General features: G+C 39.5%; 3 protein-coding genes across 7 annotated transcripts; all 3 read left to right on the forward strand.

The window, feature by feature from the left end:
• The first annotated feature begins 579 nt into the window (after nucleotides 1–579).
• On the forward strand, nucleotides 580–15650 carry LOC116252442 (pre-mRNA-processing factor 39-1). 5 transcript variants are annotated; one of them, XM_031626701.2, is made up of 15 exons: nucleotides 580–826; nucleotides 2171–2297; nucleotides 2380–2640; nucleotides 2947–3050; nucleotides 5784–6013; nucleotides 6681–6848; nucleotides 7947–8310; nucleotides 9357–9500; nucleotides 9815–9967; nucleotides 10041–10157; nucleotides 11945–12025; nucleotides 12134–12283; nucleotides 13237–13548; nucleotides 14213–14308; nucleotides 15100–15650. In XM_031626701.2, the coding sequence occupies exons 2-15, from the start codon at nucleotides 2186–2188 to the stop codon at nucleotides 15181–15183; spliced, it is 2376 nt and encodes a 791-aa protein (XP_031482561.1). In that variant the 5' UTR covers nucleotides 580–826; nucleotides 2171–2185; the 3' UTR covers nucleotides 15184–15650. The 5 variants fall into 5 exon arrangements, with proteins under 5 accessions (XP_031482561.1, XP_031482563.1, XP_031482564.1 ...); XM_031626703.2 differs by having other exon boundaries at nucleotides 2380–2475; XM_031626704.2 differs by lacking the exons at nucleotides 580–826; nucleotides 2171–2297 and adding an exon at nucleotides 2727–2847 and having other exon boundaries at nucleotides 2450–2640.
• Nucleotides 15651–18054: 2404 nt separating this feature from the next.
• Nucleotides 18055–20449, forward strand: LOC116252129 (uncharacterized). The gene is made up of 3 exons (XM_031626207.2): nucleotides 18055–19142; nucleotides 19768–19940; nucleotides 20022–20449. The coding sequence occupies exons 1-3, from the start codon at nucleotides 18309–18311 to the stop codon at nucleotides 20155–20157; spliced, it is 1143 nt and encodes a 380-aa protein (XP_031482067.1). The 5' UTR covers nucleotides 18055–18308; the 3' UTR covers nucleotides 20158–20449.
• Nucleotides 20450–22862: 2413 nt separating this feature from the next.
• On the forward strand, nucleotides 22863–24555 carry LOC116253100 (plasmodesmata-located protein 2). Its single transcript, XM_031627863.2, has 3 exons — nucleotides 22863–23803; nucleotides 23949–24071; nucleotides 24196–24555. Exons 1-3 carry the CDS (start codon nucleotides 23056–23058, stop codon nucleotides 24201–24203), a joined length of 879 nt encoding a protein of 292 aa, XP_031483723.1. The 5' UTR covers nucleotides 22863–23055; the 3' UTR covers nucleotides 24204–24555.
• The last annotated feature ends 207 nt before the right edge of the window (nucleotides 24556–24762 follow it).

Consider the following 24762-nt stretch of genomic DNA (forward strand, 5'->3'; position numbering starts at 1 on the left):
AAAAAAATAAAAAAAGTAAAAAGACTAAAAAGGATATTTTTACGAATTACCAAAATGTCCCTCATTTTTTTTTGTTGGCATATATGGGGACCGTGAAGCAAACATTCGCCAAAGTCGGTGCATTGCATTCAACAGAAAGCATGAAAATTGTTTGGACCATATATAAGCCCGTGTCAGCTCATATGGATTAATGATTATTTTTTATAATGTTTTAATGAAGATGCGTTATTTATAATATTTGAATGAATATGCATTCTAAGGAAGACGCGGAAAAAATAAAATTCACGCGATTATTGAAAAAAGAAAAAAGTTGGACTCAAAAGCTGTTGTAAATTGGAAACAAATAAGAGCATAATCGATATTTTGAAAATAAGAGGAAGGGAGACATCATAGCATACGTTTTTTTCTCATTGGAAATAAGTGTATGAGTGCATGTCATTGCGAAATTTGAGTCAATAAAAATGTAAAAGGTATAGAGAAACATCTTCAATTGAAGAACTTAAAAAAGTGTAGAACAAGCGGAAAAAGCCTTTAAGGCGAACAGCCGGGAGCGGAGGCCGACGATCGAAGTAAGTCCGAGCCCACCTCTCCTCGGGTCCAGTGGGTCGGATCCCCTCTTGCCCTTTCTCCCCTCGACACCTTCCTCTCGTTCACCACTTTAATAAGAGGAGTCGTTCTCTTCCCGCACCCTTCTCGCTGCTTCTTTCTTTATCGTCGGCGCCTCACTCTCCCCGCTCTCCTACCCTCTCTTTTGGCGCCCATTTCATCACCGTTTCCACATTCCAAGTTTCCGGCAAATTCCAATCTCTCAGGCTCCCCCGCTTCGGTGAGTACACTCTTCTGCTCTCTTTTTATGTTTTTTCCTGCTTTCTTTGTTATCTCCTCTTTGTTATCTCTCTCATCCGTTACTTCGTTCTAGGGCTAGGGTTTTCTTTCGTTTGTTTCTTTTGGTTTTGGTTTTTTCACGTTTTGCTTTTTGTTGAGCTGTCTTAGTTAGTTCCCCTAGATTGAAAACGGAAACCCGATATTTGTTGGTGCCGCGGTTGTGGAGCTTTCAAGTGGTATCGTCACCCTTCCATTTCGGATGGATGCTTGGGCTGTAAGCTTTATTTTTTTTTTTTATTACGGGATGCCTAGATCGGTTGCTACCCGGGGTTATTATGGTCGAGCGTTGGTTATCGCATGGTGGTGTTCCAGTTGAGTATGGTCGGGATAAGGGCAGTGAAGTGTTCGGTCTGCCAGTGAGAGATTACGTGTTCTAATCATGGGCTGACGAATTGTTGCGCAGGATGGTTAGTAAAAGCATTAGCACTTTTCTCCTTTCTTTTTATGTTTTTTCCCTCCTTTCTTTGTTGTCTCTTTTTGTTATCTCTCTCATCCGTTACTTCGTTCTAGGGTTAGGGTTTTCTTTCGTTTGCTTCTTTTGGTTTTGTTTTCTCACGTTTTTCCTTTTGTCGAGCTGTTTTCATTAGTTCCCTTAAGTTGAAAACGGAAAGCCGATATTTGTTGGTACCGCGGTTGTCGAGCTTTCAAGAAGTATTTATCGTCACGCTTCCATTTCGGATGGATGATTGGGCTGTAAGATTTTTTTTTTTTTTTCACGGGAAGGGTAGATCGTTTGCTATATTCTGGTTTAGGGCGAGTGTTGGTTATCACATGGTGGCGGTGTTCCGATTGAGTATGGTCGGGATAAGGGCCGTGAAGTGTTCGGTGTGCCAGTGAGAGATTATGTGTTCGAATCATGGGACTGACGATTTGTTGCGCAGGATGGATAGTAAGAGCATTAGCAGTCTGCGTGTTGAGCGCCTTTTCGTTAAGCAACATGGGTTCGGAGTTTAAGGCTACATATTGTTGCAGATAGATGAAATGCCTGCTCGTGCATCGATTCTGTAGGTCTAGAATTTGTGTGTCTCGGGTGTATAAAGCAAGGCAACAATTTCTGTCCCTCCATTCTGAGAGTGTCTTGGGTGTTACCTTAAAGGTAATAATGATGAAGCTTTGTTGGGGTTCAGAATTGGTAGTCTTCGCTGCTCTTATTCTTCATTATCCATTTTCATATTTACTTCTTAATGGATTGATGATGATGAGGATGTGTTTTTCGTTTTTGGGTTGCCAAGGTATTTGAGTTTCTTTCTAGTATTTGATGTTTATGTGTTCAAAATTGTTTCAGGGTCACAAAGAGACAATGGGGGACGCGGATCATCCCCACGAACAGTCACAACATGTTGATTACTCTGCTTCAGGCTATACGGGTGCAGTACCCATGTCTGCTGAGTTCAATGCTGCTATGGATGGAGGTGCATATCCCACTGATAGTAGAGACAGGCATTTGTCTGCCCATTCAGTTTTTGAGATTAAAAAAGCTTTCCAATTTTGCAGATGGAAGCACTGCCAAACTAGATGCAACTTCTATGTCACATCAACCTGCATCTGATTCCGCTGCTACTGCTCCTGATGGAGTAATTGTGGGTCATGGTAATCCTGTAGGAGATAATGCACAAGTTGGTGCCTATGGTTTTGCAAATGGAACCCATGAAAATGAATCGAGGAATAATGAAAATGTAATTAAACATAGTGGTGAAAATGGAAATGGTCCTGTGGAAGCAAGGGTTGTGGAACAGCAGTTCGAGGAGGCTACTGGTATTAATTATTATGATTTCAAAATGCCTTTGATGTGTGCTCATGTTCTTATTTTTTCTTCCGTTGTTTTATTCTTTGTTACACAGGATGTGCAAGATAACGGTATATCATGCTGGTTACATTGCTCTTTATTGTTTGACCATACTTACTTGTTGGGGGATTTGAGCAGTCTGTGCATCAAAGAATGTGGTCCTGCTTGGCACTTTGGTTCTTATCATTCTTTTTTTTGCGTTTGTTAGCAAAGGGCTATTTTATGGTTTATTTTTTTTGGTGGTATTATTGATTGCATAATTTTCTTTATGGCAGCTGTTTCTTCAGAAGAAGATCGACTGTGGACCATAGTGAAGGCTAATTCATTAGACTTTAATGCATGGACTGCCCTTATTCAAGAGACTGAGAAAGTTGCTGAGGTACTTATGTGGTCTTTCCACACTAATATATCATGATGAAGAGGAAATATTTCAATTAAGAAATTAGTTTCTTTCACTGCCACAATTGCAGTAGGGTTATTTCATGAATCTGATATCTTGTGCTGCCGTTGATTGTCTTGTTGGATTTCTTTTTAGTTTCTCACTAATAATGGGTGGTTGACTTCGTTAGTTCATTGTAAGAAATGGCACACTTGCATGGCTAGTTGGGTGTCCAAATGTCATTTTTATTAGTCATGATTGCAGTTTTTTTCCATGAGAAAAAGTTTCCGAATTATATAAAGGTTCTCAGGTAAAGGGTCTGAGGGTCTGTATTTTATGTTCTGAGCCTGTACATATTGAAGCTCTGAAATGCTTTTAAGCATTGGTCTATCTTGATCTGCATGAACTCCCAATCATCATCGACACATTTAGTATGCATCCGGATATTGTTAACTTGTGCATTTTTTTTGCTTTATTTTGTACAATCTGGTAAAGTAAAAACTTATTCATTTATTTTATTATCAATGAAATATGACTAAAAAGCAGAACTGCAGATTAAGTAAATATCATGAATGTGGTGAAGCGTAACGCAGATTAATTTTTATACTAAGTAAAGGTTAATGACTCTAAGGTGGATGAGATGGACAGTGACACCTTGTTGGAACGCTGTCGCTTTCCCATTTTTCTCACTCCTTCTTGGGCGAGAAAAAAGAGTCTTTCTCAGACTGTTTCTTACCATCTTGTCACACCCTTGTAAGTTGTAAGATTTGGTATAATCTTCCTATGTGTTGATTCTTGGGAAAGATATAAGGAATGAGAATCTTGTGAGTGATTTTAGCATAAGCATCATCAGCAGCTTTATTCTGTCTGAGTTATGCTTTAAAAGTCTTATATTCTGTTTAGTTTGCGGGATCATATTCATACCATTCAAATCATGTACTGACATTGAGATATTTAGATCCATACTACCGACCTGTTTTACAAGACTGAGTATTTGGTAACTCATAAATAAACTCCTGTTAAAAACTAATTCTCAAGATCTGGTTTTGGAATTCAATGGATTTTGCGCACTTCAAATGATACTGCCAAAATGCATGTATCTCCTCATATGTCACTATAGGATGAATAAAAATCTATGTAACATGGGTGCGGGGTGCGGAATGCGGCAATTTCCAAAAGAAAATTAGGTGCGGGTGCGGCGAGAGTATATATATATATATATGTTATTTGTTATATAAGTAATTTTATTTGTCTATATTTTCAAACTTTTTTTAATCAAGGTTACCTTAATCTCATACAAAATTCAAATTTTATTTAAATAAAATAAGGGGGGAGAAAGAGAAGAGGGAAAAACACAGAGGGGAAAATAGGTGAAAGAAAAAATATGAAAAAGAACGGGTGTGGTCAGCAGCACCTGATTCGGTTTGACGGAGTCGGGTGTCGTGTCGGTCTGCACCCGCACCTGCATCGGTGCGGGTGTGCCACCATAGTTGGCGCCCCCGTGTGACTTAGATCCTGTATGTTACTTCCTTCAATATATCATTGAGAAATAGTCTTATAGATTATTTCATTGAATAGTATGCAATGTTGTAAGAAGAGGTTTGTGGTTTGGTTTTGTTACAATACTGTTTCTCTATATGTCATCCTAGGGAGGTTAATAGGATGGAGATAATTTCTTTGTAAATGGTAGTGTCATCCCTTTCGGAGGTCTGGAGATGTGCTTGATGTTTTTTTTTGCTTGGTCATCAGATTGTAGATAACTCGTAACAACATTCATATGGATGGCAGTTCAATCTTCATTCTCTCGTTAGTAGCACTTGTCTCCATGAAAGACTGTTTTGACATTTGAGTCTGCCTACAACCCTTTAGCTTGTAGCAGGAAGTTATCTCTTCCTGAATTCAAGTTTGTATAAGGCGTCCCCATTTGTTTTTCATAAGAAATTCATTGTCAATCTGGGGTATTCATTAATTAAAAGAGTATTTTGTATGCATATCTCCACCCAGGCAGTCATTGGCCATTTCTGCAGTCTGACTTCACCTTTCTTGGTAGCTAGACTAACAAATGACCCTTAGTTGTGTGCATAATGTACTAATCTATACATAATCCAGTGGTTAGCGAGATCCCTGGGTTGGGAAATGTAGCTCAGGTAAGTGGAGAGGAGAAAATAAAAAGTGGATGGTGGCAGAAACTTTACTTTTTATTTGCCTAGGGTTTTTTTAACCATGACTTCAACTGAGCAGGAGCCACAGGTCCTTGCAGATAGTCCATTAGGCTGGTGTCTATAAAATTTTCAAAGCAGGGTTTTTTTCTTTCTATAAATAGGTGAAAGGTTAAAATTTTTGTAAGTTTCATGATACTTTCATCTGATCTCTATTTGCTATCTTTCTAATTGTTTTGAACCTTTGTGATCTTATTTAAAAGTGGAGCTTTTGTTACTTTGAATGCTTATACAAGGTTATCTGATCCTCAAAGTTTCTTTTTTGTGTCAAGTCTAAAATTTAATTGTTTCTGGGGTTCATTATTTATCTGTATATGTTATTTTCTGCTAATGTGGTACAGATATTCTGTGTGTATTCTTCTGTTATATTCTCCATGTTCGTTTGCATAGGCCAAATGTTTTATTACTGTCATGATGATCTGATGACATGAAAATTTGGAAGCTGGAAGTTTTGAGTGTTCATTTTGACAGTTTCTTACTTATTGTGTATTGCAATGTATTTTTCCCATTGCAGGATAATGTGTCGAAAATTCGCCGTGTTTACGATGCATTTTTGGCTGAGTTCCCATTGTGTTATGGCTATTGGAAGAAGTACGCAGATCATGAGGCACGGTTAGCAACTGTGGACAAAATTGTGGAGGTGTATGAAAGAGCAGTTTTAGCTGTGACATATTCTGTAGATATTTGGTTGCACTACTGTACATTTGCAATATCAACATATGAAGATCCAGATACCATTCGCAGGTACTAAATAGCTCTTGAGACAGTTCAATCTCCAGTGTATGTTTTGCTGTTGCAGGTGCATGACCTACTTAGGCTGCTTTGTATGGTCATGGAAAGTGCTTAGGCTTTGTCTTGCTCTCTAACCTTTTCTGATATTCCTGCAGCAGTGAATCATTACGGAAATGGAGAAAAAGTCTGTGAATGTTGCACATTAGGGATCAGTTTGGTTCTAATGTGCAAATCTGGAATTGCATTTGTAATTTGTAGCTGTCTTGATTCATTTCATTTGATTTCTTTGCTGTGACTTTATTCTACCACTCAGCTATCTCTTTTTCAAAAGGTCAATCTAGTAGTCATATAGATCATGAATTTCTGCTCTTTAACTTTGACACTCCTGAGGCTATCATGGGTGCACCAATAACGAAATGCTGCTGGGAAGCTCTCACTCAGTTAATGGCTAAGATGGCCTAGTTGCCTTGCTCCATTTCACGGACATTGTATGGCTTTCCCAGGAAGGTAAATGCAGCCTAAGTTTGGAAGTGCAAATGCTGTTAAAGTGATTTTCCTTCTTATTCAACATATGGTGAATAACGACATTCATTTACCCTTTTATGGATGGTTCTCCATGGTAAATGGTACATATAAACGTTCTTCATAATGTATTTCTTCTTCTTTAATGCTGTTTCAGGTTATTTGAAAGAGGATTAGCATATGCTGGAACAGACTATCTCTCTTATCCTCTCTGGGACAAATATATAGAATATGAGTATTCACAACAGGAGTGGATGAACCTTGCTATTATCTATACAAGAATTCTTGAGCATCCTATTCAGCAGCTTGATCGATATTTTAACAGGCAAGTTCCATGTCAATGTATTTGATGATTGAGACATAGATTGGTATTCCAGGTTCATATTGAAAACTCAGCATTTTTCTTTCTATTTTATTTCTGACTTGTGCATATTTCCTTGTAAATTCAGATGTTTATTTATTTTTAGTCAGTCAATTCTGTCCGACTTGGACCTGCTAGTACTTAGGCATCCAATTTTAAAAAGCGTCTTAGCAAAGTTTTCTTCTTTGTGTTTTTCTCTTCTTTTTCTTTCTCCTCTTGCTTTCTTCCATTTACTGTTTTTGGACCCCGTAGGCCCTGCCTAGTGTCATGCAGCCATTTTTGAAGGTCCACTGCCTAAGCCCATTTACTGCTTGTATATGTCTATCAATTAACATGAAGTTTGTAGAAGCGTTTAACAATAAAGCTGAAAGTTTTTGCTCAAGATTGTTACATTATAAGAATCTATTAAAAAATTATTGCTGTTTTAGATATGCTTTTCAGTTTAAACTTTGAATAGAATAGATCAATTATGGTGGTATAGTATGACTCACAATTCATTTTTCACAATAAAAATGGATTTTGTTGAAAATTTGAGAACTAAGACCTGAAAAATGATTTCTATGTGAAGGAAGTTAAGTGTCAGTAATTTTTTATTCCAATCCTCTAAAGTGCCTCCTTGTGTTAGATAAAGGTTTCACTTTCCTGTAATTGGTCAAAAAAAAAATGGTAAAGCTGTTGGAGTACCTTGCTTTTGGCAGGGTTCCTGCTCATACTGAGAAGTCCTATTCCATGTACGTGATCCTTTTTCCTCTAGGGTACAGTTATCCAAATTTCTTAGTTATGATGTTAGGTAAATTTAATGGGTAGAGAATTGTTGTTGATAGACATTGTGTCTTTCTTCACTGTGCATATATGTTTACATGTGCTGTTATAAGTGGTTGTTAATAGCTTTTATTCTAGCAGTCAGCTGAACGAGTATGCTTTTTCTAAATTATGTCTTCCTTTTAAATTGTAAAGCTTGTTTGGTCAAGCATTATGTGTGAATTGGCCATAATGGCAGCCTTCATGCTTGTGCCTTTTCTAGTCTGTTGATCTTTTTATTATGTTCTCAAAAAATGACAGTTTCAAAGAATTGGCCGCAAGTCGTCCTCTATCTGAGATACGCACTACAGAAGAAGCTGAAGCTATGTTATCTGCCAATGCAGTGAAGAATGATCAAGGACTTGACGATGAGGGCCTTCCTGATGGGGGAGATCCATCTCGTAACTCTGCAAGTGTAAGTTTGACAGAGGCAGAGGAGCTGGAAAGGTATATTGGTGTTAGGGAGGAAATGTATAAGAAAGCAAAAGAATATGACTCTAGGATTCATGATTTTGAGGCAGCTATCAGGCGTCCATACTTCCATTTTAGGCCCCTTGAGGACCATCAGCTCAGTAACTGGCATAACTACCTTGACTTCATTGAAAGGGAGGCTGACTTTAACAAGGTATTTCCATCTGCAGATCTTTTATTCTCGAGTGACTCCACCAGTTATGTCATTCTATATCTAATGATTCACACCTTCATATAGCTCATAATATCTTGGTTGGACTGAAAGTCTGAGACGTCATTTATATGCTAAGTCTCTATGACACATGTTCACCATGTTCATTCCTCAATGGACAAGCTAGAAGTTGTTGTAATTCCTCCTGTTAGACATCTCATTATCTTCTTTATGATGATAAATGGCCATCTTAATATTGTGATGTTGCTTTGATGAAGCTGCTCAATTCTCATAAGGTATTGATGCAGAGTAAAATCCAGACAGTTTGATACACAAATTTATTTAAACAGGGCAAGTTGTCCATGAACCTATTGGTTGAATCATTTACCTTGTAAAATCTTCAAGGCATATTGATTGCTTGGACAAGCTAAGATTCTTTTGTTTCTTTATAGTTTATACAACATGTGGTGATAAACTAAAATAGTATCATTTCAGGAAGTAAAATAAAATTATACTGTGGTTGTCAATCTAAACTTAAATTGAATAAAAAAATGAAAATTAATTTGGAAATATACTATACTTCCTAACACAAACCAGGAAAAGGAAGAAAAACCGTGCTTCCGTAATCCATTAGTATTGGGGAAAAGCTGTAGTAATCTTTTAGTGTCTTTTGGCCCAGGTGATGCCTGATTGGAGTTTGCTGTTACCGTGTGCCACTTTCTGAATTATGATACATGTACTGTTCAAGTGTTTGGTTCTTATTTAATCAAAAACATTGGTTTTGCTTGTCATGCACTTCTCCATTTGCACTCCGGCCTTTTGCATTTTGCTAATTTATACGTGTTCATATTTGTTAATACTCATGCATGTTAAATACTTCTAACAGGTGTTTCTTTCAGCTTATTTGTTTCTGGATAGCCATTTGGTTGTATGATGCAGATGGTAAACAGTTTGTTTTAAGTGAATGTTGTTAGTTTTTATCTAGAAGTTGTCTATATTTGCATTTTCTAACCACAGAATGATGGACCTTTTTGTTCATATATGATCAGGTTGTAAAGCTATACGAGAGATGCCTTATTGCTTGTGCTAACTATTCCGAGTTTTGGATCCGATATGTTCTATGCATGGAAGCAAATGGAAGTATGGAACTGGCAATTAATGCCCTTGCTCGGGCTACTCAAGTATTTGTCAAGGTAGTTTATTTTTACTTGATCATGACTTACGTATCCTAATTTTGATAAAAGTGCTTTATAAGCTTTGGTATTTTATAGTAATTTGTATGATTTATGTACACTGCCATTCATATGTGAAGTTTTATTTTCATGGAATGTTTAATGGATTGGATCTGTTAATAGTGATCTATGATGAGATGGCAGCCTAACACATACATGTCCTGTCCTCTGTTAGTCCTGGACTCCTGATTACTTTTGTGTATGATTACAGATTTTCTGTTTTCCACGCAAATCCCAACTTTGCTTATCATGGATTATTTTGAAACTTTTTACAGAGACAACCAGAGATTCATTTATTTGCTGCTAGATTTAAGGAACACAACGGGGATATCGCAGGTTCTCGTGCTGAATATCGTCTTATACATTCAGAAATAGCACCTGGTCTTGTTGAGGCAGTGGTCAAGCATGCGAACATGGAGTACAGGCTGGTACTCGTCATTTCTATCTGTTGCTTATTCTTCTATACATTAGAACTCTTGTATTCATGACTTGGTTTTCCAGGGACACCCAGAAACAGCTTTTTCTGTGTACGAGGAGGCCATTGCTACTGAACAAGGAAACGACCAGTCCCAGATGCTGCCGGTGCTGCTTGTTCAGTACTCTAGGTTTCTGTATCTGGTATGTTGTGTAGACATTATAATTGATTCATCTTTGGTGGGATAATTGCTTAACATGCATTAATTGTATTGATGCTGAAGCCTAGTAGTTGAACCAAAATTTGGGTTGGCGAGTTGTGCATAACTAATCAATCCCTTTTACTGAATACGTTCTTGTTTTGGGTTAATTTATGAGCCGTGAACAAACTATATCCTATGTACTTGTCTCTGTCACATGGGTGTGCCAGATTGGCCTGGGTCCCCACATTGGTATGTGGATATGCTGACACACATATGCCGGGCCATCTGCGTATGGCTTAGATATTTAACTTTTTTGTAAACTCAAATAAAAGAAAAGAAGTCTGAAACCTGAAAGCCAACAAGAGAGAGAGAGAGAGAGAGAGAGGACCTACTTGCGTAGAGCCTTCATGATGAGAGAGAAATTTTGGGGCAAAGAGTTTTGTCCCTTTTGGCCATTGTACTTGTGCCGCACCCATAGCAACACCCATGTGAAATAGTAATTTGTGCATGGACATGTTTTATATACTTTGGAAACATTGCATTCTAGGGGGCAATGGCATAGACGTTACAATTTCACACCGATTCTATCACCTCTTCCTCTTTAACCTAATTTTGACATGTTTTACGTTCTCTATTTATTCATATGCATGTGAGATGAATATTTTCCTGAAAGGAACTCTCTCTTTTTCCTATAATTTTTTAGATTTTTCTCTTCCCATTTTTTTATTTAGAGACTATGTGTCCATACAGTCCAAGACCACCATTGCAGATATCGCTGAGATTTTCATAAATCTCGTCATATTTATGAAAAAAACAAATAAAACAACAGAAAGGGGAAATCTCAGCAAAATTGAATATCTCGTAATTTTTGGCAAGTTTTTCACTTGCGATTATTGGTTTCTCATTGTTTTTTATCTTTTCGTAACTTTTAGAATTTTTTATTTTTTTTTTCAATTTGCAAATTTTTTCCAGAAATTTTCCTCAGAAAAATTTTGCTGAAAAGTATTCGAGAAAAAACCAAGAAAGATAGTTGTGACAATGATTATAGACACATGCTTAGTATGTGTGGGTATACCTACACATACACACACAATGATATACGAATCAACATGTTTTATAAAGGGTATGGGCCGGAGGTGTTGGGTGAAGAAGGAAAAAGAGGGGGAAGGGTTGTATGGTTATCTTTTTGAATCATCTATCTTGCAGTTGATTGTCTGTACTTCAATACTTATCCTTTCTGGAGTCCCTTATTAGTTATTATTCATCATACCTGTAGCCATGCGACACAGGATCCTTGTTGTTTAGCAGGAAAGCTAGTCCAATTGTTTCTGCAGAAATATGTATTTGTTTTAATCATTGGTCACTAATCTCTTAGATAATTGCCAAATGTTTATCAGCATTTGGTTGAATGAGTAAATGGAAGGGAGGTCAGTTGTACATATGTCCTTGTGGCTTGTTCTGAAGACTGTGATCCATCAATTTGTTGTATTTGTGTTAGTGCCGGCTAACACTCACACACACTTAATAGAAGCGCAGCTTCCCCAAATTCTGTTTTCATTAACATTAGGGTTTAATCTCCCACTCATTTAACGTATCCATCAACTCTGTTGGATTGGGTTTATTAAACCTAACTGATCCACCCTATCCACTTCAGGCCTGTCTGCTAACTGAAACATATAACACCGTAAATAAAGCATTTAAACACTAAAGCATTAATCCCAGCCCGATCATCGGGTCTGAGACTAACAGTTAGCCACATTAATATATGTTACATTTGCTGACTGATAGGTTGCTGGAAATCTGGAGAAGGCAAGAGAGGTGCTAAGTGGATCACTTGAGCGAGTTCCTCTGTCAAAGCCACTTTTGGAGGTTGTCTTACTGTTTATTTATCTCCTATTCTGCCTATTCGCCATGGAGAATTGTTATAGGTTTGTCTGCATGTTGGAACTGAGCTACATCTTTCCACTTTCTGTGTAGGGCATCATCCATCTGGAATCTATTCAGTCTCTTCCGAAGCGGATTGACTATTTGGATGCCCTTGTAGAGAAGTTTATATCTCCAAACCTTGAGAATTCCACTGCAGTTAGTGCTACAGAAAGAGAAGACTTGTCCAGTATATTTCTTGAGGTAATGTTTTTTCACTTCTACTAATATAAACTTGATGATGCTTGGTCTTATTAGGCTACATTCTTTCATGACGAGATATTGTTCTGGAGTTCCTAGTGTGGAGATGCCAAGCAATACCGGATCATCACCAGAATTTCTATATTAGGTCACACCATAAGTTCTTTATTCTGAACATATCAAATAATAGTGCATTACAAATCTTTAACCTATGTTGCACATGCATATATTAGTGTTGGTATCCACCACCTTACGTGAGTGTGTACAGTTACTGAAAATGCAAATGTTTGGAAACATCTACATATGTATTTGTGTGTTGTGCGTGCATGCTTGTGGGTTGGTTCTTTTTTGTATGGTCCTTGTTGAAGCCAATTAAATATGAGCGAATACAGAAAAATATAAATATAAATAAGTACACACACACACATATATGATGTTCATTTGTATGCAATATTTCTATGTTGTGTATATGTGCATAGGCAGGAGACTACGATAAAGAGAGTGGTATCCGTTCACAATAAAGAGAGTGACATCAGTTCTCTTCTTTTTTCTGTTGATTATTTAATCATGGAGTGACGGAGGGGTAGCATCTCAGCTCCTGGCTTTTCTTTTTTATATTAAATAGAAAAGGAAGAGAACCCTTTTTGTTATGGAAAAAGGGAGGTACAACCATTAGGAAATGGTCAAAGGCTGTCACTGTTTGGAAGTACATGCGTAGATCATGCTTATACAAGTGGCTGTGTAATGTGTAATGCACCTACATTCAAGTTTTTTTCATCTTCCAACATGTGCCCACACCCACACTGGTTTCACATAGATTAAGAGAAGAAACTGCAACATTAAAGTAGGCCAGTACTCTGGGGGTGCATGCATGCGTGCACGTCTTTGTGCCCATGTTTATGCATATGTATAGCCTCTTCTAATACATGTTTCTGATCTGGATCAACTTCATGTAGTTTTTGGATCTCTTTGGGGATGCTCAAGCAATTAAAAAGGCTGAAAATAGGCATGCCAAGCTTTTTTCACATCAGAAGAGTACATCCGAGTCGAGAAAGAGGGGTGCTGATGATTTCTTATCTTCAGACAAGGCAAAATTAGCAAGAACATATGCCGGTCTTTCTACGGTTGCTTCACCAGTTCAGTCTATTATGGGTGCTTATCCAAATGCTCAGCAGCAGTTGGTGGCTGGTTATGGTCCACAGCCTCAAGGGTGGTCACAAGGAGTGCAGACACAGGCCCATCAATGGAACGCTGGCTATGCTGCACAGGTTTGATATGCTTACGAGTATTTAATAGATTTTATTTTTATCTTCTTTTCCTTAGGGTGGGGGTTGAGGAGGAGGAGGAAAAGGCAGTGTCTTTTCTTCTTTTCTATTATAAGCTGGTCATAAATATGGCAGTGAGATTTGGACATTTTTTATGGTTTATTTGTCTAACGTTTTGGAAATTTCATCATAGCAGTTGCTTTTATCTTTAATTTTGTAACAACTAATATGAACTATTTTTTTTTCTTCTCTAGGATATCATGCTAACATAGATATCATGGTAATGGTGGTAGCATGGAAAAATAGTACCATGAGAAAAAGGGTGGTACCAGAATGTAGGAGTGACTCTTTATTCCCTTTTTACTCTTTATTCCCTTAAATTTTATAAAAAAAAATTAATAGCAAAGCATTTATTGTCTAAAAATTTTGAGAAATGATAATTTAGAAAATTATTGTATGGAAGAATTCTAGTTGAGGTGATTGCTGAGAACTGGATGATGAGAAAGTATGAAATTTTCTGTTGCTTGTAGCATTCTTCTCATGCTGCATAGTTGCATCAGAATTCACTGCCATCCTAATTAATCTCTTGTGATTCCATTAAGTTCTGGTTTTCTTGGAAAGGCATTCTTCTCACTTTTTTTTAGTTACACCTGCATTTTGGTGACAGGCTGGTTATGCTGGCTATGGTACTTATGGGTATCCCAATCCTCAACCTGTGGCGTCAGCTCCTCAACAGGCTGCATATGGGGCGTATCCTTCCCAGGTACTACTACTGGCATATATTCCTTTTTGAACATCACAGACTTCAGGACATGCATAAGTTGTTTAAATCGTATCTCTTAGCCACTTAAAGTACATTTTTCGGGAAAGCTCAATTGAGATGGGAACTTTGGCATTAGCAAGCACGTGTAATCCACTCAGTACAAGGAAAAATGATTTAAATATGGTGTTCCCTGAGAAACCTTGCCTGCATTGTTTCCATGGATTGTAAAATGCACCAAGTGAATAAATGGTCAGATTTCAAATTGAAAAGGAAAATTACTTCAGCAAATGTGGTTGGAATAGAAAACATAAAAGCACACCAAATGGTTTACAAGGAAAGATGGTGGTTGGAAGAAAACTTAAAAGCACACAAGATGGTTTATGCAGGGAGACGAGGAAAAACAGTGTGTGTTTATACCTTCTTAGTGCATCATTTAAGAAAATTAGGATCTCTTGATATGGTAAAAGCTATGTCGGTCCTGTTCTTATGATCAGATATGGTGATACTAATTGTCCTTTTGTTATTGGAAATTTCATATAATTAACCAAGGGATATTTTAGTCGTTTACCCCTTTTTCGGCTAGAAGCTACCTACATTTCTGATTACAATTAAATACCAAAAGGAAAAACCACTGATCAGTTTTAATATAAAAGCATGAGAATATAAAGTATCGGTTTTAATTGTTCTGAGGCATGCATGTTGTTCTTAATAATTGCTTCATATATAGTCTGAATGACCGACATCTTTCTGGGCGACTGTTGGTCCTAAGTCATCTCTCCTTTTTTTGGCAGACTTACACACAGCCTGTTCCAGCATTTACCCCGGCACCTCAAACTGCTGCTGCGCCTCAGGCATACTATAGCGGTTACTACTGAGCTAGAAAGATTGGTTGACTCGTCCTGATCCTTGTCACTATTTTGTACTATGCTTCATCCCGTAGAAATGGGAGTGCCCCCCTAGGATTAGCATTGCAAAGTCGGGGAAACTAGTTACAGGCCCTGCGGGAACATGACAGTCGAGGTAACAATGAGTTAGTTTTATTAATTTTTTTTTGTTGCCTGGCTGTGCTTGAACTTGAGCCAAAAAGATAAGAAGGCCAATGGTGGCCACACATCACTGATCTCAGTAAGATAGGGGATGCTTTGATATATGTAAAATTGTCTGTTACCGTCTGTAGGAAGGTGCTCACATGCTGAAGGATTGGCATTTAGCAGGTTCGTTATTTTCTTCTGTTTTGCTTCTATAATTGTTTCCTTCTTTGGGTTTCTGTGCTGTACAACTTTAGTCTCCCTACTATGAACATCCAGGCAGTGAAATGAAATTTCTCTGATTATTGAATATACTAGATGCTTGTGGATACATGATTTCCGCTGCCACCCTGCTTGCTCGATACGTTTAGCGAATGGGATTGTTCTTGTAAAGATTTGGAAAGTCGTGCTTTCCATGAGTTGTATACGAATTCGACAAGTGAACCAAGATGCGAAATGAGGTGTGAGAAAGTTATCCACAGCCAGGTTTGTAGATCAATGACTTTGGTCCGGAACAAGTTGCATTTTCAGTGCCTGATGAAAGGAAAGAGGAAATGTTAGGCTCACTGTTAGTCTCACTAGCAGACGAGCTTGAGCTCCTTTGGCCTGGGTGTCCTTCCAACGGTCTTGCTCATTGAACACACCTTTTGTTGGCATGCGCCACCAGGTTGGGTCCTTATAATCAAAGTTGCACTTAGTTATGCCATTGGTATGGGTTGGCTGCAGTCTACTGGCACAATAACAGCGAAGTTGAGATTATCTCTAGAAGTGTTAAACCTGAAGCTGTAGGCATGTGGGCTACATGCATCTGGTTTACAACTGTCGGTATATATTGTCTGCCCGGGCTTTTCTATGACCTTTGTTCAAGGAGGGGATTCACGTAAATGTTCTGTGGTGTCTTCTAGCATAAGGTGCTGTATTTTTAAATTAGGAAGTGTTTGGAAAAGAGTTGTGTAATGAAGGTTAGCTACCCAGCGGCGAACTTGTGAATGTTGAAAGTGTTCGCAGGTCATCACTTGACTTAATCTAAATCTGAAACACTATCTGGGCCATAGGCGCCCCCCCCATTCCTCACCTGATAAGTGAATCGCTACTAGAAGCGAACATTTTTTTGTCCTGTCGGCCTTACGTTGACAACTCAACCAAGTAAATTTCCATGGTCCTATGAAGATTAATGGGGTGTTCGGATGACACCCTCCAAAATCCAGTTTTTTAAAAAACTTGGTTTTGTGAAAATAATGTTTTTTAAGTGGTTTTTAAAAATTGGTTTTTATGTTTGGGTAAGACGCTGAAAAATAGTTTTTTTATAAACCAGTCTTTGTGAAAAATGGGATTTTGTCAAATCCATTTTTCATTCTATCCGAACACGCTGAAAACCTTGTTTTGAAGGTAAAACTAGGTTTTATCTCAAAAACTTCGTTTTAAGCTGTCATCCAAACGCGCTCTAATTCTTTTCCATGTCAAAAGTAAGGATTTTCATGCCTCATGAACGTGGGGGTAGTGGACTGGATTAAGGATGGTGTTTTAGCAAATCGGTTATAGTAAATTAATCATGATCGCAGTCCAATCCATTTAAGAGAGAGAGAGGGAGGGAGCCGACCAAGTGGGAATGTGTTTTATATTTTAGAGAGAGAAAGGTCCATATTTCCTAAGACTTGTTTTAGTCCAAATTTAGTCAAAAGATCATTTTCTTCCCCAATGTATGCTTTTTGTCAGATTTTCAACTTGAGATTTTATTTTAAAAATTTGGACGTGCATTTTCAAGAAGGAAGGAAAACCATCCATGGTTTTTTTTTTTTTGTTTTGCAAAAAAAATATCTAAGACGTCCCTATCAATTTATGCAATCTCTCTCTCTCTCTCTCTCTCCAATTATTCTTCCGACTATAGTTGACTGAAGGTAGGCCCACTTAAACACAGACTCTGTCCGCTTTCTGACACAAATGAAGACCCTAAATTGGTTTGTGGTTACGCTCTAAACTGGATCAGTGGTAGACATCTACATGGACATGGTCCCAGATATCTGTTGGAAATTATCCAAAGTCAGGTCCTTGGCCAGCCCGACCGAGTTATATTCCGAGTTTAAAGCCTTGATCCCAGCTCGATCACGCAGTTGTTATGTTCATAAATAACACGAAGTTCGTAGAACATCTTCTGAAACATCAAACCATCTGGGGATATAAGCTTGAAAGAAATGGTATATTCTCATGATAACAGCAGCAGCTGCTGGTGTCAAGAATTTGGTTTGAACTGTTCTTCAACCACAGTTTCTGTGATGTATAGATAAAGTGACTATGACTATATATCTGAAAAAGGTCAAACCATTAATTTATATGATGAAAATTGTCTATAGAAACAGGATTAATAGGTCAGATTTTGGATTGAAAAAACAAAAACTAACTTGGGTTTAGAGTCTGTGATCCGAAGACGATGGCCATGGTCTAATTTTCAAGTTCCCTACAAGCTAAAGCTGGCTGCATTTTCCAAGATTGGCAACTTACAAGAGTTCAAAACTAAATTTTCTCCTTGGGCCATTGAAACAATTATACGTTTTGGAAATACCAATTTGCAAAAATAACAAACTGAAAAAGAAAAACTCTAATTTGAGATTCAAATTTTAAGGCAAATCAAGTGTCAGGTATAATAAGCCCGACCAATCTGAACCAAACGCAACCTTATTAGCAATAGGCGTTTGCAGACTGGCCCTTCCAAGATTGCTGAAAGTTTGGAAAACGATTTACAGATTCTTGCAATCTCGAGAAAAGCGACCGCGCAGAGAAGACTCGGAGAACCAACGGGTCCAGATGTCGCGATGCAAACCGTCAGTTTCTTTCGGCAGACAGAGGTGGAGACGCAAGCCACCTGTTCAGGATTGCTTGGCGATAGAAGATGTCCATGAAGCTCATTTTCGTTTATAAGTTCCTTCCAAATCTTCCGCGTTGGGGTACTCATTCAACTCAGTGGCGCCACCGTCATGTTGCTTCGAAGTTCCTCCACCCCCATCTTGGGATCCCTCTTATCTTCCATCCCTGAGAGTCCCAATGCATTTGACGGCAACGCCATGAAGCACTCCTGCTCAGAGGCCGTAAAGAAGCTCTCCTTCCATGGCGGCAGCCACCATCATTTTCATCGCTTCTCCTGCAACTCCTCCCCAATCAATCACATCGTCGATTGGCCGACATCCGATTGGGACAGCGAGTTCGGCGCCGAAACCGGTGGCAGAAGAGGCATCCGGCGTGTTCAATCGGATGGAAACTTGCAAGGTCTTGCGGGAGTGGAAACGGAGAGGGATGATTTCCATAACTTGATGCCCTTCAGGTCTTCTAGGCGGCCAAATTCCAAACTGGAAACTATTCTCTCCTTTTCGCTTTCCAGAAACGGAAGCAGGGGAAAAGAAGAGGAGGAAGAGGAGGAGGAGGAGGAGGAAGGGGGGAGGGGTAGTGATGGGGGTGGAAATGATCTGGCTTCAATAGGGAGGACCATAACATTTACCGATGGGATCATCTCTGTTGAAGGAAGTTTCAATTTTCCAAATGGGGAAATTCACGGGCAGTACCTGGAAGCGGAAGATAAGGAAGAAGGAAGTCGTGCTACACTTCCGTTTTTGGCCAAAGGACCCGGGATTGGTCTGGTTGATCCTGCTGAAGCATTGGCTGGTGGAAATGATGGGAACAACATTCCTCTGCCACGAACCGGCGGCAACGGCGGCGGTGATGAGGCTGATATTGAGAAATATTACCAAAAGATGCTTGCTGAAAATCCTTCAAGTCCTTTGTTCTTGAGGAATTATGCTCAGTATTTGTATCAGGTGAGTCACCAAATGCCGCTTTTCACTTTATTAGTACTTGAAGAACAAAAATTCAGTTGGTTTATGTTCATAGTGGCTATTAAGATTGTGTGCTGTGCGGTCTGTTTTGTTTGGTTTCACAACAATTTCACACATTTATTTGTTCATTTTTCTTACTCCTGGATTCCTCCTTGTTTGGTTTTCTTGGAACTGGCAGCAGATTCTTTTGTTTTTCTTCAACTAGAATAAGATACTTGATGTTATTAGGGCAAAATTTATGCCGATCATTGCATTAAGAGAATTTCTAGCGTCGATCTCAATTATGAATTGCCTTCTCCCCTTCACATCCTCACAAAACATGTCCTAGACCAAATGCGAGTGCAAACTTCTGATGCTCAAGTGGTGCTATTAGCTTAGCCCCAGCTTGTCTTTCCGTTGATCTCTAGTTTGATTTTTCAAATATAATTTGTTGTACTTATTGATTCTATTTCTTAATCTTATGGATGATAATAGCATTCCCCCATAGAATCTGGTCTCTGTCATCCAGGTAGGATAAACAGCCTGAAGTATCACAGTTTTGTTCTTCAAAACATGTATGGCAATATTTACCAAATCATTTCTATGATTTCTCCTGATTCCACAACAGACCAAGAGAGATTATCAAAAGGCTGAGGAGTTCTACTCTCGTGCGATACTGGTAGAACCTGGAGATGGAGAAATCTTGTCGCAGTATGCTAAATTAATCTGGGAGGTTCATCACAATCATGACAGGGCAGCAAGTTACTTTGAGCAATCAGTTCAAGCTGCACCAGAAGATAGGTGGGTAAATTTTGCATATTTCCTCTCCTTGGTTGCTCTTCAGAACTTCTTTTACTGAGAGTAATTGCTTTGTCATTGCAGTCATGTTCTTGCAGCATATGCCAGCTTCCTGTGGGATACGGAAGAGAGCGGTGATGGAGATGAGGAGCAACAGCCGAAGGATTTCTCACAATTTCCTAACTATCAGGGAACAGCGGTTGCTTCTACAAATAGTTGATCATGGCTTCCTTCCTCATCTTGGTGGACTCCTAATTGTAACGATTAACGCTTTGAGCTTCATGTGTTCCTCGGTCGTATAGTCGTTCAGCCCATCTGGACTGTGAAGGCAGTTTTCTCCTGGTTAATGGTAACTGAAGCATTAAAATAATGATTACCGTTGGCCTTTTTCCCAGAATGGAATTCCCTAATTTTTTTGCGGAAGAATTGAATGTGTTTTGTGAAATTCACTGGAGAAAAGATAATTATATAAGCAATTCTGGGAAATTACTTTGTCAGGATTTCCTTTTCATTGACGTGACTGATTAGTCGACCGAATTCATCATCTCTGGCTTTCCTAGCAACTTTGGTGATTTGGTGCATCTCCATGGCCGGTGTGCTTTTTGCAGGCTGAGTTTTCTGATGTGCATTGTATTTGTTGTATGAGGGTATTTTTATCATCTTCACTCTCTCAACCTAGTTCATTTTTTTTTTCTTTTTTTAGTTTATCATTGAAGGATTGAACTAGTGCATATAGACCATCATGTTCTCTTCTACTTAGAATTGTATCTTCAAAGGAAATAAAGAAACAAAATGAAACCATCGACGACATGAATCAGCAAATTAAAGTCTATTTTCTTGAGGTTGAGAAATATCACATGACCTTAGCTGCAACTTTGAGAATATTTTTTTATAATGGAGTCAGACCACCACTTGTACTTCGAGAAAGTTTGAGAAGAACTAAAACACCACAGTTTATTTTTTCAAATCTTCTTTTCATGCAAGAAAAGGCATGGTCCTAAAGTAATATGTTCAAAAAGAGCGGCCGACTTTCGGAGTGGTTTAGTTACTTTTTAAATGTTGGAATGGTTTAGTTACTTAGTTGTTTATGCCCGTAAAGAAAAACCTTGGGAAACAGGGGCCTCCTCCTAAGTAGCCTCAAGCGAACTCACTTGACCTCCACCTCTCATGAGGCAGCATTTAGAGAGCAGAAACACACTGTTCCGGCAGATCTATCTTCCCTTCATTTTAAGTCTTTAGGAGCCACAATAATAACAATATGTGAGTGTTCCATGCATATTGGGTCAGATTTATGGAACATTGTCTTACAAGTTACACATTTATATGAAGCTACTCTAATCTTTAGGGCAGATACATGGAACAGTAATTTCATATGTTACTGCTGCCATACGGCTCCTTACCAACAATCTTTATCCAGGTTTTGGAGGGTGAGGACGACATGGCTACACAGTGTATTTGTTTGTCATATAGTTTCTTCTTCGTTCAAAGCGTGGTATTAGTCTCATGCAGAATCCAAACAGGTAGCTTCCTAGGAACTGCAGTGAGCATATTGGGTTTTATGTTACTGGAAACGTGACGTGAAGAGAGCCTTTGCAGACCTGCAGAACGGATCTAAGAACTCAAATGTGGGAGGCGAGATGGACGCCATCTGGGAACACAGAAGAATGGAGTCTCCTAATTAACGTAAACAAAAACGGCACCTTTGAGGGCCACACATGCGAAACAGTAAACAAACACCTTCCAAGGCACTACCAGGAAAAGTATCAGCAGATTCAGTGTGAGGTTATTGACAATGACAGATGCACTGTGATTTTCTGCTAGAGTTCTCGATGCAGTGGTGCTGAATTGGAGACAGAAGTGAGCCCAGCGCGAGTCCTGAACACCAGGCCTTACGAGGACAAACAAGATTCGAGTAGTGGCACGCATGTTTGTCTTCATTACACGTATAAAAAAAAAGATGGTATTTGTGCTTCTCATAAGGTCGTCAGCGACGGTTGACATGCATACAAAACCTACCGAGACCTGAACATGTTGATGATCAAGATTGAAGCTACGTCCATCCATCACTCATCAGAGAAAAGGAAGAGGGAAAGAGAACATGGAACCTGCGACTCTAAACACCATCGTCATCTAAAATGCTTAATGAATGTTGGGGAGAAAAGACCCAGGAAACTCTCATGAACGAATTTCCCTGGGTTTCACTGTGATCTTCAGTCAGCAGACCGAAATAATTAGGAAATACAGAAAAGGAAATGGTGTTTCATTGTTCGCGTGCAAGAACATGTGGAGTAATTTTAATTTGTGTCCTATTCTAACAAAATCCTGCAGATCTGCAGCGACGGCAAGCTGCATATCATTGACTATTATAGCAAAGTAGTTCAAAGCTGCCATGCATATTTACTATTTTGTTAGTCATTTGAGTGACCAGAAAAGCAGCAAGTGTCAATTGCACAGTTTTCTGCATAACAGATCCAAGTTGCTTGTTTGGGTGCCAAACAGGACATAAACTTAAAAACATTATAACTTCATACATAACTGACATTGTTTAAGTATGCAATCAGAATTTACTAAAAAAATGATATAATCAATTGCCAAATTCGTTGGGTCTTATAAAGCTCATCCTGTATGCTTCAAAGATATAACTGTCATAACAACAACATTATAAATTCATACAAAACTGATATTGTTTAAGTGTGTAATCAGTATTTACCAAAACCAATTGCCAAATTCCTTGGATCTTATAAATCTCACCCTGTATGCTTCAAAGATATATATATATATATATATATATATATATATATAACCAACGTCAGGCGTTGCATGCCTTAATAATTGTGAACAGGACGTTACTGTTAACGCGCGGAAAGAATGAATTAAAGCGCCCTCATATGACTGTATTCAGGACATCAAATAACAGAGTTGCAAGAATTATCCGCTCCCTTTAAGAAACAGATGAGCACAAAAAGAGAACCTCTCTCTCTCACTCTTCTCTCTGGACCTAAGAAGTGAGGGATCCAACCCTACAACCCACCCGCCAAAAGCCTCCTTATCCAGTACTGCAAGGCACCGCCACTTCTCCTCGCCGGTAAACCGCCTTCCCCTACAATGAAATGATGTAATGGGGCGCCGTGTCTCGATCATCGCCACCATTCTGTTCGCCTGCGCCATCTTCCTGCCTACCACGGATTGCGTCGCCCCCAGCCTGCTGCATCTCGTCTTCCAAGGCTGCTCTGCCACCGCATTCCCACCGAATGGAGAGTTCGAACAGACGCTGACGGCTCTTTTTAACACCCTTATCTTGCATGCCTCCCAGGGCCACTTCTACAAAACCACGGCCGGCTCTGGTGCCTACTCCATCTATGGCGTATTCCAATGCCGGGGCGACCTGGGCTCTGGGGATTGCTACTACTGTGTGAACCGCCTTCCCGTCGAGGCAAGACGAGGATGCGGCCGGGTCACCGCCGCCCGGGTGCAGCTCCAGGGATGCTACCTCCAGTACAATGCCGGCGACCCCAATAGTCTTTCAGGGACGACGAGGTTGTACTCCAAGTGCGGAACGACGCCAGCTACCGGCGCGGCTTTCCTCCAACTGAGGCAGGCGGCATTTTCCGATGTACAGGTTGGTGTTCAGGGTGGGCGCGGCTTCTACGCCGTTGGCCATGGAGGAGTTTACACATTAGGACAGTGCCAGGGTGATCTCTCAGTCGCAGACTGCGGGGATTGCCTGAAAACCGCACTACAGGAGGTGGCGGACCACTGCGGCACCGTGAATTCTGGTCAGGTTTACCTAACGAGGTGTTACGCGACGTACGCGTACTACCCGGTTGGTGGTTCCGGCGCGTACGGGAGCTACGGCATGGTAGGGGGTGAGTTGGGGAGTGAGGCAAACCAGCTTTATGAAGGCGGTAGTATTTTTCTGGCTCCTTCTGAGATGGGGTTCGCCGGAAAACCGCTCGGTTTTTTGGGTCCTTACGATGGGTTTCATTTTTTGGTCTTTCTTCTCTCTTTCAGGTTCACCTGAGCATGGGCAGCAGACGGGGAAGATAATCGCGATTGTGGTTGGAGGGGTAGCTGCATTGTTATTTGTGTTCGTTTGCCTTTGGTTCGTCAAATCCTTGACAAAGAAGCATGATGGTGATGGTTTCATCCCCCCTCTTTTTCCTGTTGATAACTTAATTCCCACTTTGCTTTCGTTGTTTACCTCTGGTTACAGGAATGAGTTTCTGGGTTACCATTTTTATTTTCCTTTTTCCCTCAGACTATTGAGGAGCGAAGGAAGGAGATGGAATTCATGGCCGTTCAGGCGTTGATTGGCATCTCAAGACTATTATGATGAAGAATGGATGCTGACGACAGAGAGCGAGAGAGAGACCACGGTTTTTTTTTTTTTCTTTCTTTTTTCCAATGGAGAAAAGCCTTGCCGGTTGTAATGATAAGATTGGGGATGTACTTTTGTGGGGTTTTGCGGTTCAGCAGGCGTCGGATTCTACAGTGCCTAGTGTTCTGCCCACTCTTTGGATGGAAAAGTGAGACTGCTGTCGGGCTCTCCACTGTCGTTAATGACATTTACTTGTCCCTTTATAATTCGAAGTTCATAGCTCAAAATTTTTATGGTGCATGTGAATCTCTCTCTCTCTCTCTCTCTCTGTGGATCAACTAGTAAGATAACAGATTGATTACTGACTCGTTTTGGAGGCTAAACCCTTTGGCCTTTGCTCTCTTCAAGTGTATTTAATTGATTGTAACAGATCGATTAGGGGCATAAATAAGCACAAGCAGAATGAAGACAGGAGCACGAAAATATGCGTGGTAGGTCCGTTTTGCA

The sequence above is a fragment of the Nymphaea colorata genome, chromosome 4 (genome assembly GCF_008831285.2).
Source record: "Nymphaea colorata isolate Beijing-Zhang1983 chromosome 4, ASM883128v2, whole genome shotgun sequence".
Taxonomy (NCBI): domain Eukaryota; kingdom Viridiplantae; phylum Streptophyta; class Magnoliopsida; order Nymphaeales; family Nymphaeaceae; genus Nymphaea; species Nymphaea colorata.

Excerpts from the sequence above, each read along its gene's own strand:
- LOC116252442 (XM_031626701.2), top strand. The coding sequence starts at position 2,186 with ATGGGGGACGCGGATCATCCCCACGAACAGTCACAACATGTTGATTAC. Across the intron at positions 3,051-5,783 it reads AGACTGAGAAAGTTGCTGAG|GATAATGTGTCGAAAATTCG; the intron begins GTACTTATGTGG and ends TTCCCATTGCAG. Across the intron at positions 6,849-7,946 it reads CTTGATCGATATTTTAACAG|TTTCAAAGAATTGGCCGCAA; the intron begins GCAAGTTCCATG and ends AAAAAATGACAG.
- LOC116252129 (XM_031626207.2), top strand. The coding sequence starts at position 18,309 with ATGTTGCTTCGAAGTTCCTCCACCCCCATCTTGGGATCCCTCTTATCT. Across the intron at positions 19,143-19,767 it reads ATGCTCAGTATTTGTATCAG|ACCAAGAGAGATTATCAAAA; the intron begins GTGAGTCACCAA and ends ATTCCACAACAG. Across the intron at positions 19,941-20,021 it reads CAAGCTGCACCAGAAGATAG|TCATGTTCTTGCAGCATATG; the intron begins GTGGGTAAATTT and ends TTGTCATTGCAG.
- LOC116253100 (XM_031627863.2), top strand. The coding sequence starts at position 23,056 with ATGGGGCGCCGTGTCTCGATCATCGCCACCATTCTGTTCGCCTGCGCC. Across the intron at positions 23,804-23,948 it reads GAGCTACGGCATGGTAGGGG|GTTCACCTGAGCATGGGCAG; the intron begins GTGAGTTGGGGA and ends TCTCTCTTTCAG.